General features: G+C 43.1%; 1 protein-coding gene across 1 annotated transcript in view; it reads right to left on the bottom strand.

Moving 5' to 3' along the window:
- LOC144592621 (uncharacterized) overlaps window positions 1–15,830 on the bottom strand; it is a 33,497-nt gene that overhangs the window by 14,755 nt on the left and 2,912 nt on the right. The window contains exon 2 of the mRNA XM_078397300.1: window positions 5,239–7,762. Coding sequence (XP_078253426.1) covers window positions 5,239–7,762 — 2,524 coding nt within the window. The remainder of the gene's footprint in view (window positions 1–5,238; window positions 7,763–15,830) is intronic.

The following is a 15,830-nucleotide window of genomic DNA, read 5'->3' as shown; positions in this document are numbered from 1 at the left end:
CCAAACATTAAGCCAGGCACAAAGATTCCTGGAAAGTTCCAGAAGGCAATCACCAGAATCTTCAAGACAAAACAATGGCAACTGCACATGTGAGAAAAGCAGAATCTGTCAACTTCAGCTGTCTGTCTGGTTGCATTGCAAGGTCATGGTTTTCTAATGACTTCACACTGCAGGGTTTTAATTATGCTGCCTGATAATCTTTATCCTTGGGTGTCTCATGCCCTGACAGAATTTTATTATTGTGATCTAAATGTTAATGAATGGCAAGCTTCTCAATAATTTAGAACGTTGTCTACTTAGTGTGTAGGAAAGAACTGCAGATGCTGGTTTAAATCGAAGGTAGGCACAAAATGCTGGAGTAACTAAGCAGGACAGGCAGCATCTCTGGATAGAAGGAATGGGTGACGTTTCGGGTCGAGACCCTTCTTCAGACTGATCTACTTAGTGTTGCTTTGTATTGCTCTTACATTAATTTAATGATCATAAGGAACCAATGACATTTAAATTTCTACTCAGCTACACAGCCCCACATGGTACTGTAGGATCTACTGAATCCCACGACAGAAAGCAAAGAACAAACGACACTTAGCTGAGCCAGACACCTTGTGTCACGCTTGTTCCAGAAGCCCCCTTTACCTACATTCTCACCAATCATAACCCGTGAGCAGATAAGGCCAATTAGTGCGTCTGACCTTGGAGTTCTTATTGACCTTCTCGTGAGGCTGCTGGCGAGTCGCCAGCGGTGACAGGCCGAATGCAAAACCAACCATACCTTATGCCTTCTTTACCACTTGATCTACTTACATTGCCACTTTCAGAGAGTTATGGACTAGGACCCAAAAATCCTTCTGTAGATTAATACTGGTCGGGGTCAAGCCATTCATTGTAAATTTTGCTCTTACATTCAAACTCCCAAAGTGCAATACCTCACACTTGCTCAGATTAAACTTCACCTGCCATTGCTCCACCGATTTCTGTGGCCTATTTATATGCCACTGCACACTTTGACAGCCTTCCTCACAGTCTGCAACCCCAGCAATCTTGGTGTCACCTGTAAACGTATTAACTAACCCATCTATGTTTATGCATATCGCAAACAGAGGTCCCAGCACACATCCCTGTGGAACTCCATTGGTTAAAAACTGCCAGCCTGAATATTATCGTTCCATCACAACTCTGTCTTCTGTCAGTAAGCTAGTTCAGAATCTAAACAACCTGATACTTCAGTGCATCTTAATCTTCTGGATAAGCCTACCAGAGGACTTTATCATATGCCTAACTAAAATCCAGGTAGGCAACATCTACTACCCTACTCTCATCCATTATCTTCATCACCTACTCAAAAAACCTGACTAAATTAGTAAGACACGACCTACCATGTACAAAGCCTGTTAATTAATCCATTCTTTTCCAACGGGGGAAAAATCCTATCCTGAAGAATACTCTCCAATGGCTTCCCTACCACTAACGTGAGGCTCACTCGCCTGGAGTTCCCTTTGTCAATAAACAAAGGAAGGACATATGGCAAGTAATATAAGAAAATAACTGCAGATGCTGGTACAAATCGAAGGTATTTATTCACAAAATGCTGGAGTAACTCAGCAGATCAGGCAGCATCTCGGGAGAGAAGGAATGGGTGACGTTTCGGGTCGAGACTGAAGAAGGGTCTCGACCCGAAACGGCACCCATTCCTTCTCTCCCGAGATGCTGCCTGACCTGCTGAGTTACTCCAGCATTTTATGGCAAGTAATAGGCGGATACAGGGCAGGGGGATTGTTGACAGGCAGATGGTTGGACAAAGGCTAGAGATGAAACAGGTGGATCATGGAGACAATCAAGGTGTCACATATGGGACGCACTGGAGGATTTGTCCACTGAGGCAATAAAGGTAGAGCTTAAAAAGAAGAGAGGCGCAAGCGATCTAATTGGAATGTACTATAGGCCCCCCAAATAGAAAGCAAGAGATAGAGGAACAGATATGTGGAGAGATTACCAAAAGATGCTAAAGCAACAGAGTTGTCCTGGTGGTTTTAACTTCCAAAATATTGACTGGAACTTGCTTAGCATGCAGACCAACCTATCAAATAAAAGAACTCCGATATGCTGGTTTGTAAAACAGCAAATTACCATGTGGGCAAAACAAGCAATTTGAAAGGCAAATGCCTCATTGCATGGCATTTGGAAGTGGTTAGACAGGTGAGACCACAGCGAGACAACGCTTGGAGTACCATGTGCAGTATGGGCAAGGGATTCTAGATAACTATGAGATAAAAGTCTACCGCGAATGATTCACACCACTTCATGAATTGGACACTGCAGTTACTTTGACTGCAAATGAAATAAATACATTCCATCTCTGTCCCGCCCACTCTCCTGACATCCATCTGAAGAAGGGTCTTGACCCAAAATGTCACCCATTCTTTCTCTCCAGAGATGCTGCCTGTCCTGCTGAGTTACTTCAGCATTTTGTGTCTACCTTTGAAATAAATACAAGTTACACTATGACAAGAATGAAACTACATGGTTCTTGCACGAGGAGTAGAAAGTCATGGAGAAAGCCAAATCTGGTTAACATTTACAGATGGCGGGCAGAATGATCACTTGCATTGTAATTTCAAAGTACTCTGAATAACAACGTACTGAACAATTGAAAGAAAATACAGTGCATTCATAAAGTAGCCAGACCCCTTCACTTTTTCCACATTTTGTTACGTTACATCCTTATTTTAAAATGGAATAAAGTCATTTTTTTAATCATCAATCTACACACAATACCCCAGAATGAAGAAGTGAAAACAGGTGTTTAGAAATTTTTGCAAAGTAATTAAAAAGAAATAATTGAAATATCATATTTACATAAGTATTCAGACCCTTTGCTATGACACTCAAAATTGAGATTAGGTTCATCCTGTTTCCATTGATTATCCTTGAGATGTTTCCACAACTTGATTGGATTCCATCAGTGGTAAATTAAATTGATTGGATATGATTTGGAAAGGCACACACCTGTCTGTATAAGGTCCCACAGTTGACAGTGCATGTCAGAGCAAAGATCAAGCCATGAAGACAAAGGAATTGTCCGTAGACTCCGAGACAGGATTGTGTCGAAACACAGATCTGGGGAAGGGCATAAAACGATTTCTGCAGCATTGCAGGTCCCGAAGAGCACAGTGGCCTCCGTCATTTTTAAAGGGATGAACTTTGGAACAACCAGGACTCTTCATAGAGCTGGCCGCTAGGCCAAACTGAGCAATCGGGGGAAAAGGGCCTTGGTCAGGGAGGTGACCAAGAACCCGATGGTCACTGACAGAGCTCCAGAGTGCATCTGTGAAGATAGGAGAACCTTCCAGAAGGACAGCTATATCTACAGCATTTTGTAATGCAAAATGCCAGCGCTGCGCAGCAACTGCGGCTCACCTGCAGTCTGTTTGTCTTTTGTGGGGTTTTTTTGTCTTAATTGTGGTGTTTAGATGTGATGTAGTGTTTTTTGTGGTTGTGTACTATGTGTGGGGGAGGGACTGTAAAATTGTCTCTTCCGAACGGAGACCCGACCTTTTTTTTCTGGGTGGTGTCTCCGTTCCCGCTGCAGTCTACCAATGGCCAAACACATGGAGCTGGCGGCCTCCAGCTGGCACCACCTGGGGCTCTGGTTTGCAGAGCCCGCGGACCGGACTTACCATCTGCGGAGCTGGCTGCCTTCGGGGGCTGTGGTGGCGCTGCGAGAACGATTGCAACTTGCCTTCGGAGGCTCCGGCTGCGGGCCGCGTGGATATCGAAAGCTCACAGGCCCCTGGGTGGGGGCCGATATCGGGAGCTCCAGCAGCAGCAGCGTCTTCACCCACCCCTAATTGCAGGGCTCGGGTCAGCCCACTGCGGACCTTTCACCGTCCGGCGCGGCCTGAAATAGGCCGCGGGATTTTTCTCTGCCCGGCGGGGGCTTCAATGTCGGGAGCCACGACCGCCCCGACGTGCAGCGACAGCGTCTTCGCCTGCCCCGAATCGCGGAGCTTGGGTCGGCCCGCTGCGGATCTTTCATCGTCCGGCGCGGCCTGGAACGTGGCAACTTCAACAGCCTGACCGCGGGAGAAGACACCAGAGAAAGAGAAGACATTCTGGCCTCCCATCACAGTGAGGAGGTGACTGGAAGAGACTCACTGTGATGGATGTTTCTTTTTTTTGTTTTGCGTTGGTTTGTGATTGTGTGTTATTGCTTATTTTTATTGCTCTTATTGTTGGACTGCGGGTAACGGAATTTCGTCCAAAAGACTTGTTTTTTTGGATGACAATAAAGGTTATTCTGATTCTGATTCTCCACCAATCAGACTTTTATGGTAGAGTGGCCAGACGGAAGCCACCCCTCAGTAAAAGGCACATGACAGCCCGCTTGGAGTTTGGCAAAAGGCACCTAAAGGACTCTCAGACCATGAGAAACAAGATTCTCTGGTCTGATGAAACCAAGATTGAACTCTTTGGCCTGAATGCCAAGAGTTGGAGGAAACCAGGCACTGCTCATCACGTGGCCAATACCATACCTATGGTGAAGCATGGTGGCGGCAGCATCATGCTGTGGGGATGTTTTTCAGCAGCAGGAACTGGGAGACTAGTCAGGATCAAGGGAAAGATGAACGGAGTAAAGTCCAGAGAGATCCTTGATGAAAACCTGCTCCAGAGCGTTCTGGACCTCAGACTGGGGTGGAGGTTCACCTTCCAACAGGACAACGACCCCAAGCACAGCCAAGACAACGCAGGAGTGGCTTCGTGACAAGTCTGTGAATGCCCTTGAGTGGCCCAGCCAGAGTCCGGACTTGAACTCGATCGAACATCTCTGGAAACCACCTGAAAATAGCTGTGCACCGATGTTCCCCATCCATCCTGACAGAGCTTGAGAGGATCTGCAGAGAAGAATGGGAGAAATTACCCAAATACAGGTGTGCCAAGCTTGTCGTGTCATACCCAAGAAGACTTGAAGCTGTAATCGCTGCCAAAGGTGCCTCAACAAAGTACTTAGTAAAGGGTCTGAATACTTATGTAATTGTGATATTTCAGTTATATCTTTTTAATTACTTTGCAAAAATTTCTAAACACCTGTTTTCACTTTTTTATTATGGGGTATTGTGTGTAGATTGATGCTAAAAAAAGAATTTAATCCATTTTAAAATAAGGCTGTAACATAACAATGTGGAAAAAGTGGAGTTTGAAACAGTGCATTCAGAAAGTATTCAATGAAGTGCAAAATACCTCATCTGCCTCAGATTCTGTTTCCATTTTTGCCGCCTCTGCCTCGTCCTCAATCACGTCATACAATTTCACTAGTTTAATTTTTTCAGGTATACTGTCTTTTGTAGACCTTTGATCATTATTGATGGCTCTTCCAACTTCCAACGGAGAAACAACAGTTTTTGATTTATGCTGGTCATATGTGGTGTCATTTTCTTCTTTGGTCTGCATAGGTACCCCATTTGACAGTTTCTCTTTTACCTTAATTGTCTGAACTACTACTTCTGAAACAGCTTGCCTAATCTGCACATTTCTTACTTTGTTGTGCGCAGAATTGATGGTAACTAATTTTTTTTTATCAGTTTTAATTTGTTTAATTTTAGTCCAACTGTTCCATCCTTTCTGTGAAGTGTTCCTTGCAGTTACAGATTTTTGCTGCTCAATTGATTTACGTTTTGCACATTTTTGGCCTGAAAATTGGAATCTGTTGAGGCTGGAATAAATTGATTTTGTCTTTTGCGTTTTCTCAGTACCTGCAGGCTGTATGATTTCTGGCTCTTTTTGGATATTTTTATCTTCAATCTTTGTAGACTCTTCTTTCACTGAAAGATCTAGAGTATCAGAAGCTATCTCTTCTGCAATTTCTTCACACAATTCAAGAATACTTTGTCGTTTACACTTAGCATTATCATCAGCTTCTAGACATGGGATTTTCACTGCTGTTTTAGGACGAGAGACTGGATTTTTATTTGATTTATGAATAGTTGGAGGCTGCTTTGAACCTTGTTCATCTTTGTTCGCCTTGTTCATATTTATCTTTTTCTTATTTTCTCTGCCATTATTCAAAATCTTGTTTTGTTGCTTTTCATTTGATGTTTCTACTCCAGCTTTTTCTTTAATAGCTTTGATACTGCATTTTGTTGCCTTTGCCAGTTTCTGAACCACACCTTTCAATTTTGCCTCACTTTCCAATGTTGCACATGAAGCTGCTCTTTTAACTTTTGCTTTGGAATGATTTTGACAAACAGGCTTACTGGTCTGCTCTTGGGAAGTTTCTGAAGCCGTCAAAATATCACCCACAGGATTATTTTTTGGTTTCCCCAATTCACCTTTCCCTTCGTGTACCTGTGGTCCCGCTTCTTTGGAGTCCTTTTTTTTGGCAGCTTTCATAACTTCTCTTACTGGTGTTTTTCTCCCACCTTTACCATGTACTTTTCCTGTAATTTCTGAAGCCTTCTTCTTTGGAGATTTTATGTTCTCTGGCTTTGTTCTTGTAACTTTACTATCTACTTTCACTTTTTTTTTCAAAGGACCGTTATTCTCTGGACTTTTAGGATACAAGTCACTAAAGGCCCTTTTTCCCAGTTTCTTTTGAGCGGGAGCTCTCCTCGATGCGCTGTCAATGGAAAGGAGGGATCCTGTTGTTAAATGTGGGTGCAGATTCAGTCTCCGAGAAAACCTGGTCTGTCTTTCATTCAAAGTTTGCTGAGTCCCACACCTCAACTTGGAATTAACTACCTGCTCGATATTCTCTTTTGAAATAATTCGAATAGACTTGGTTTGAGCTCTTGCAGTATCAGCTTCAAGCTTATCCTTCCTTGCAAGGCAACGTCGTAATCTCTCTGATCTCATGGTCTTTTTCAGTTGTAACTTCTTCACAGATTTTGCACTTGTTTGTATTTTCTCAGAAATTTTCTTTGAAGAAATTTTTGTCACTACGGTTCTATTTTCTTTACGAGAAGTTATTTGTTTAGTACGATTACTCTTGCGTGTCACAATTTTAGCTGTTTTTTTGACAGGTTGTTTCTTGGAAATCCTCACAGTTACTTTCAAAGACTTTGTATCTTTCTTTGCAGGTTTCTTCCTGGGTACATTCACAGTAGACTTAGATTGAACTTTCACATTTTTCTTGCTCTGATGTGATTTCTTGGTGGTAGCTCTTAAAGAATTTGTCTCTTGTTTTGATAATGATTTACTTGTCTTTTGTGGAGTTTTTCCCCGAGAATTCTGCTGTGACATTTTTAAAAGCTTTTTAGAACAAGTCTTTTTTGAAATAGGTAGGCCTTTGTGTGCAAGTCGTACCTGAGAAGTTCTGTTCCTTTGAGGTAACTTCTGTGATACTTTCACTTGGATTTTTCTACACACAATTTTTGCATTATTCAGTTTCCGTGTGGCTTTTCTACCAGCTAATAGTTTGTCAGATTTTTTCTTGGATATTGGAGAGACAGCAGACTTCTTCTGTTGGGAAGATTTCAATGATACATTATTTTTCAATAAAGGTTTCTTCAAAGGAACCATCCTATCATTTTTCTTAATGACCTTTGTTGCTTTACCCTTCAGCTTTGTCATTGTTTTTGATGACAATCTGTTCATTGTAACAGTTGTTCTTAGTGATTTTGAAGCTCCTTGATTATTGGATGTCTTGCGTAATGGAGCAGCTGACTGCTTTCTAAACCTAAGTTGAGGCAATGTCACCTTTTCTTCCAAACATTTCTTTTTGGCTGAAGGTTCACCTCTTGTTGAGCCATTCTTTGTCCGGATCAACCTATCAAATGAAAGAAAAATGTACTAAATAGCATTTAGCAATACATATTACTTTGTGCGAGTTAAAAAACATCATTTGGAAAGCAAACAGCAGTTAGTGTTTACCAGAAATAATGATGTCCATATCATAAATCAGCACCAAAGAACATTTTTGGGAGAGCAGTAGGAATGGATAGAGAAAGGTCAACCCTTGTTTTGATCACCCACATTCAATTGGGATGCAGTACCAATTATTACCAACTAAAACTCCTACATTGAAATTGCATTGTTTTATCATCGGAACACATTTGCCTGAAATAATATAATTAATACAATAAACGCAACAGAATGGGTCCACAATCAAATCAGAAGGATAAAACAATTTTAAAAAAGATGAAAAAGTATTTTGGTTATAGTGGCCAAAATGACACAAAATTTAACATTGATACACATTTTACACAGTAGCAATGATAAATGTTTGGATATCAAGTACCAATACATGATTTCACACTAGCAATGCACAATAAACAACAAAATATGCTAATAAATCACCATGCTCCATCTTTCCACAACCCTCCCCCCCCCAACAGCATTATATCTCTTCAGTTATTACAATCTGAATTATGTCAACTTTTCCATTACAAATAAATGAGGGGGGGTTTTGCCCGTAAACAGGCTTTAAGCATCAGCTATTCACTTTAGTCAGGTATTTCTTGAGCTTTAATGCTGTTAATTCATATTCAAATATTTTGATAGAAAACGGCCTGTGAGGTCCGACCTCGCCCAGTGCATCTGCTCAGCGCAAAATCGGAGATTCGGGTCACGGTTGAAGTCTGGCTTGCACATTGAGTATAGACCATTGATGGGGATCTGCAGCACCTGCAGTATTGGAAAATGTCACTGAGGTAGACCAGCCACAAACAGGTTTGAAGGTCTAAATGACATACTCTTGCATTTCTAGGCTCAGCTGCCTTCTTCTAGTGGTTAAAGCATTCCCCTAATTGAAGTGTGGATTTTTCCATACTTACACATATTTGACAAAATCTGCATTATGGCATGCCAAAAGAAAATGCAAACAGTTGCATCCATCAATATGAGCTTCACTGACACGGAGAAAACATTTTTAACAGTCAACTGAAAGGAATCATATCATATCATATCATATATATACAGCCGGAAACAGGCCTTTTCGGCCCACCAAGTCCGTGCCGCCCAGCGATCCCCGTACATTAACACTATCCTACACCCACTAGGGACAATTTTTACATTTACATTACATTTACCCAGCCAATTAACCTACATACCTGTACGTCTTTGGAGTGTGGGAGGAAACCGAAGATCTCGGAGAAAACCCACGCAGGTCACGGGGAGAAGGTACAAACTCCTTACAGTGCAGCACCCGTAGTCAGGATCGAACCTGAGTCTCCGGCGCTGCATTCGCTGGTGAATCACTCTCAAATCCAACAATGCTCCGAAATGTATTTCCATTTAACACAAGCTTATGTGACTCGAAACACTTTATTCACTGGTTTACCACTGACCAACCCCATAGTATGCTTGGGTAATTAAGATTATGCTACTGCTCCAATCCTCAATCCAACAAGCTCTTGCTGAAGCAGAACTAATCAATGGGGAAAAATAGGACACCGTTCAACCCTTTAATTTACCCCAGTTGGAGCTGCAATCTGTTAGCAGCACATGCACAGAAGCAGAATACCACGTGTTCGCAGACTCACTCACTAAAAAGTATGATGAAAAGTTCGCATAATAAAAATCTTTTTAAATCTGCCTTTGCTGAACAACACCATCCCTGACAACAAAAGTTCTCTCAGCAAAGGCAAACGACAATGAAATTTACTATTCTGAATCCAATACATTGTGACAATACATTCACCAAACTACAAACATGGAAGATGATTTGCTAGCTCCTTCTGAAACGTAATTTGTAATGGATAATAAACTTGCTAGTGAAGCTAAAAAAAAGAAAACTGATGTTGAGTAACCTACTGAATTTCTAACCTATTTTGCTTTCATGAAGCCATTATTGATCATCATTGTAATGAAGAAAATATGGCAGCAGTTTCTGGAAAATGGAAATCCACCGCTAAATATTAAGGTCCAGAAATTGACCAGATAGATATCCTGTTTGCTGTATTTTGTCCGGCCGATAATAATATTATCACCAGCAAACTTAAAGATCGAGGTGGCGCCATACTTGGCCACCCAGTCATCGGTGTACAGGGAGTTGAGGAAGGGACTGAGCACACAACCTTGAGGGGCACCAATATTTCGGGTCAGCATGGAAGAAATGTTATGACCAATTTTAACTAACTGATGTCTGCCAGTCTTATTGTGCACTGGGGAATCACCCTTCTTGAAAGCCACAGATCTGGACTTTAGCAAAGCATGAACGTCCCTGTCAGGATCGATCCTAACTTTTTTTTCCTGGAAGACACCCATTAAAGCATTTATGACAGAGGTATAAACATTCAGGCTGGAAGAAGTGGTCTTGAACATGTGCATAGAACATGTGCCAAACAAGAAAACCATCTTCCCTCCCAGCTAACAATACATAATATTTTTCAACTATAGTTGACTGATCATAGGAGCTGAATTAAAGTAGAAATAATTTCCTTTACAGACAGGTTATAAAATGACTAAAATAAAATCTAGAGTTACAAGTTGCCTACATCAAAGTAGTCCAAGTACAGAAACACCCTTCAGCTCTAGATGGGGAAAACCTGAGAATCATCTGAGATGTTTTCATGTATTTCTGTTGTTAACAGATGGAATTAATGAGAAATATTCACACACAGTGATGTTGAAGAGAGATTCTGAAGCTGAGAATCCAGTTGTTATTCAGTGCAAAGAGGAAACAAGGTGCAGTTACTAATGTCTAATATTTGTGGCAATGTACAAACATGCATAATCTTGATTTAGGTATTTGAACATTTTAATGGTTTGTCCAATATTAAATTAATGTGTTTAATTATGGCAATCTGGGTGCTTGTACACATTAAGTGCCTAAGATAAGTGTTTCTACAATAAATTTGTTTCTACAATAAATTTATATCAGAATACCCATGGCTGTATGGAATGGGCTTCCGGTGGAAGTGGTGGAGGCAGGCTCGATTTTATTATTTAAGAGTAAATTGGATAGGTATATGGATGAGAGGGGATTGGAGGGTTATGGTCTGAGAGTAGGTAGATGAGACTAGGTCAGAGAGAGTGGTCGGCGTGGACTGGTAGGGCCGAACGGGCCTGTTTCCGTGCTGTAGTTGTTATATGGTTATATGGTTAATCATAGAGCCTACTAGGCTACAAGTCTGATGTGCAAGAAGAAAGGAGTATCTACATGCTTTGATCACATCTTATAGAAGTGCAAGTTCCAAATGTGGTTACTATGACCAAAGGTATACAGAGCAAAGCAGAGGTTGACATTCCACAGAAACGGCTTCAACCCAACCAATACAATGAAATTGCTATCTATGAGAAAACAGTTAAAACAGTTGATAAACGGGGAATGCTGATGACAGCACAATAAATGAGGCGGCATTCAAAAGTCAGTGTGTGGTAGAAAGAGGGAAAGAGTAATAATGGGAGAACATGCAATATCTTTTAACACAATTCTGAGTGTCAAATTATATTTTCTGCCTGGTGCCAAGGTGAGGGATATAGGGGTCACGGTTTAAGAATAAAGGGGAGGCCATTTAGGACTGAGATGAGAAAAAACTTTTTCACCCAGAGTTGTGAATTTGTGGAATTCTCTGCCACAGAAGGCAGTAGCGGCCAATTCACTGGATGAATTTAAAAGATAGAGCTCTAGGGGCTAGTGGAATCAAGGGATATGGGGAGAAGGCAGGCACAAGTTACTGATTGTGGGTGATCAGCCATGATCACAATGAATGGGGGTGCTGGCTCAAAGGGCCAAATGGCCTCCTCCTGCACCTATTTTCCATGTTTCTATGTTTCTTCATTTCTCATTTAAAAGAGAACACAAATGGAACAGTAAATACGGGTACGGATCCTGTCAGATCGATAAGAAACAAAAAGCAACCAAATGCCACCCATAATTATATTAGGAAAATATGGTGTTCAGCATCAGGGTGGATCCCTTAAAAATAATGATACTGCATAGTTAAAGTATTGTGTTCAGTTCTGGGCACCATGTTATAGGAAATATGTTGTCAAGCTGAAAAGGGGACAGAGAAGAATTACGAGGATGTTGCCAGGACTAGAGGGCCTGAGCTATAGGGAGAGGTTGAGTAGATTGGCTCTCTTCTCTGGAGCACAGGAGGATGAGGGGTGATCTTATAGAGCAGGGGCCTCCAAACTTTTCAGCATGAGGGCCACATTATATATTTGGCACATTTTTGCAGGCCATAGGAAAAAATAAAGAAATGTCAGTTTTATAAATTTAATGAGGTTTATATGGCAACAAATAAATAATATTCAATTTTTTTAAAGAGCTTGAAATATACAGAAAAAATACAGTGACCACCAGTGGGCATGCAGACAGTATAGAAATACATGAGATAATGGCGGTGTGAACACAAGGAATGCTGTAGGCCCAGATGGCATATCTGGGCGAGTACTAAAGTCTTGTGCCACTCAGCTTGCTCCAGTACTCACCACAATATTCAACCTCTCTTTGGCCAAGTCCGTGGTCCCTGCATGCTTCAAGAGATCCATCATTGTACCAGTGCTAAAGAATGCCTCTCCAGCTTGTTTGAATGACTATCGACCTGTGGCCCATGAGATGCTTCGAGAGACTGATCAAGAACCACATCTGTGCCTTCCTCCCTCGCAATATGGACCCGCTGCAGTTCGCATACCGTCCGAACAGATCCACGGATGATGCGGTCTCCCAGGTTCTGCACACCGCTCTCTCTCATCTTAACAGCCGGGGGGGGGGGGCTATGTGAGGATGCTGTTCATTGATTTTAGTTCAGCTTTCAACACAATAGTCCCCACCAGACTGGCTGAGAAGCTGCTGAAACTGGGGCTTAACACTCCCCTGTGTGCCTTGGTCCTGGACTTTCTCACTGCCAGGCCCCAAGTGGTCAAGATGGGGAGACATACATCTAACCCCCTCACCCTGAACACAGGATCCCACCAGGGTTGCGTCCTTAGCCCCCTACTGTACTCCCTGTACACACATGACTGTGTGGCCAGGTTCAGCTCCAACTCCATCATCAAGTTTGCTGATGACTCTGTGGTGGTGGGCCTGATCTCCGATAACGATGAGATGGCTTACCGGGGAGAAGGTGGCTGATCTGGCACTCTGGTGTCAGGACAACAGCCTTAATGTCACAAAAACTAAGGAGCTGATTGTAGACTTTGGAAAGGTTCAACATCCGAGGACGTACACGCCACTGGAGATAAATGGGATTACAATAGACAATAGGTGCAGGAGTAGGCCATTCAGCCCTTCGAGCCAGCACCGCCATTCAATGCGATCATGGCTGATCACTCTCAATCAGTACCCCGTTCCTGCCTTCTCCCCATACCCCCTCATTCCGCTATCCTTAAGAGCTCCATCCAGCTCTCTCTTGAAAGCATCCAACGAACTGGCCTCCACTGCCTTCTGAGGCAGAGAATTCCACACCTTCACCACTCTGACTGAAAAAGTTCTTCCTCATCTCCGTTCTAAATGGCCTACTCCTTATTCTTAAACTGTGGCCCCTTGTTCTGGACTCCCCCAACATTGGGAACATGTTTCCTGCCTCTAATGTGTCCAATCCCCTAATTATCTTATATGTTTCAATAAGATCCCCCCTATGGATACTATGGATAGGGTGAGCAGCTTTAAATACCTGGGAGTCCACATCACAGAGGATCTGACATGGACAACACACATTGCCGCACTGGTGAGTAAGGCAAGGCAACGCCTTTACCACCTCAGACAGTTGAGGAAATTCAGAATCCCTCTGAAGATCCTTCAGTGTTTCTACTCTGGGGCTGTAGAAAGCATCTTGTCCGGAAACATCACAATCTGGTTTGGGAATAGCTCTGCCCAGGACAGGAAGGCTCTGCGGAGAGTAGTGCGTTCGGCTGAACGCACTATGGGAACTACACTCGCCCCCCTGCAGGACCTATACATCAGGAGGTGCAGATTCCGAGCCAGCAACATTATGGGGGATCCCTACCACCCGAGCAACAGACTGTTCCAGCTGCTACGGTCAGGCAAACACCTCCGCTGTCACGCTGTGAAAACAGAGAGGATGAGATGGAGTTTCTTCCCACAGGCCATCAGGACTGTTAACTCTCATATCACCAGGGACTAATTTAATTTACTGTATTAATTTATTTTTTGTGTTAAAAAAAAAATTCTATTCTGTTTTGTACTTTTAGCACAATCCGCGGGCCACTTTCATTTCACTGCACATCTTGTGTATGTATGTGACAAATAAAGTTGACTTGACTTGACATGGGTGTCACCGTCGCAGTGACTCGCGGGTGGGCACTCCGCTAAGAAATCATTAACATTTAAAATTATTAAGTCGGCAGCTGCATAAAAACCATCAACTTGATAGCCTACCTGAAGTGTAAGTTCAGAAACTGCCGCCGAGATCGGCCCTGAAGACCGCAGAACCGAGGAGGGAGCCGCTGGTGACAACAGACACGGTGAGTGGGCCAGTAGGAGAGAGGTAATGCCTCCAGCGCCTGAAAGGTCAGCTGCAGAAAGTGGTTCCTCCGGGACACAGAGGCGGTCGGTCGGGCGAGGAGATGGACGTCGATCGACGGGCCAAGCCAGTCCAGGTCGACGGAGGAGGCCCTGCAGCAGCCTGGGGCTCGCCTGGGTCGGGAGCCGCTCCAGTACATCCAGCGCTGGAGCCATTACCCCGCTCCTACTTTTTTTTGTTGTCGTTTTGTTAAACTTTAATTTATTACTTTGAAGACGTACACATGAGATTCCCAGTCAGTGTTCACTGATCCTTCAACTCCCGGATGCGACGGATGGCAGACTTCACCGCCACAGCCGAGGTGGTGTTGTAGGCCCAGCTCCTCCGGCCTCAGTCTTCATGCAGGATCCATCAGTTCGCCTCTTCATCTTGGTCTTCCCACAGAAGGACCAGGCGCACTTGGCGTGCTGACTTCTTCACCATTTTACGGAGCGGCGCTCCGTACCTGGTGCCGTACTTGCCCACAATCCCCACTTTCTTCGTGCGTTTCGCCATCGTCGCAGCTCCGGCCCATCTCCTACTGGCCCACGCATTGTGTCCGTCGTGATCTATGCTAAAATAATTCCACTGTGCAGTGCACACGTGACAATAAACCACCATTCATCTAGGCCACTAAAACAAAAAGCTCCCACACTACCACAGAACCCGCAGCACGGAACGTGCTTGCTGCGGGCCGGATAAAATCTCACGGCGGGCCAGATGTGGCCCACGGGCCACAGTTTGGAGACAGTTGTAGAGGTGTATAAAATCATGAGAGGAATAGATCGGGTAGATGCACAGTCTCTTGCCCAGAAATTCCAAAAATGTGTGGGTTTAGTAGGTTAATTGGCCTCTGTAAAAGTGCCCCTCGTGTGTAGGGAGTAGATGGGAAAATATAGAATTAGTGTGAATGGGTGATTGATGGATTCGGTGAGCCAAGGGCCCGTTTCCATGCTGTATCTTTTAATTTAAAAAAGCTAGATGAGGCATAAAGTTTGTTGACGATGTTAAACTGGATGGAAATGGGAAGAGAAAGAAAAACTCAAGGTGACTCAAGTGGAAAAGGCAATGGCATGTTTGGCATCATGTGAATAAATATGAAGTTATCCACTTTGGTAGGAATAATAGACAGCAGGTTACTCAAGTGTTGTAAATTGAGAAGTTTGATGTAAAGTGATTTGAGTGTTCTTGTACACATACTCAACCTCTAGAGTATCTGTGCAATTTTGGTCCACTTCTCCAAAAAAAGTATATACTTGTCATACAGGGAATTCAACAAAGGTTCAAGAGACCCTGATTCCTGGAACTGGAACAGCAGGATTGCTGTACGAGGAGATCAGATTTTCTAAACTAGTGAAAACAAACATAGTCAATGAGGGAGATGTAATTGAGATTTATAAAATTCGAACAGAGCTTGGCAGACTA

Source organism: Rhinoraja longicauda, chromosome 4 (assembly GCF_053455715.1).
Source record: "Rhinoraja longicauda isolate Sanriku21f chromosome 4, sRhiLon1.1, whole genome shotgun sequence".
Classification (NCBI taxonomy): domain Eukaryota; kingdom Metazoa; phylum Chordata; class Chondrichthyes; order Rajiformes; family Arhynchobatidae; genus Rhinoraja; species Rhinoraja longicauda.
Note: the sequence above shows the minus strand (reverse complement) of the source record. Positions and strands in the feature narration are given on the sequence as shown.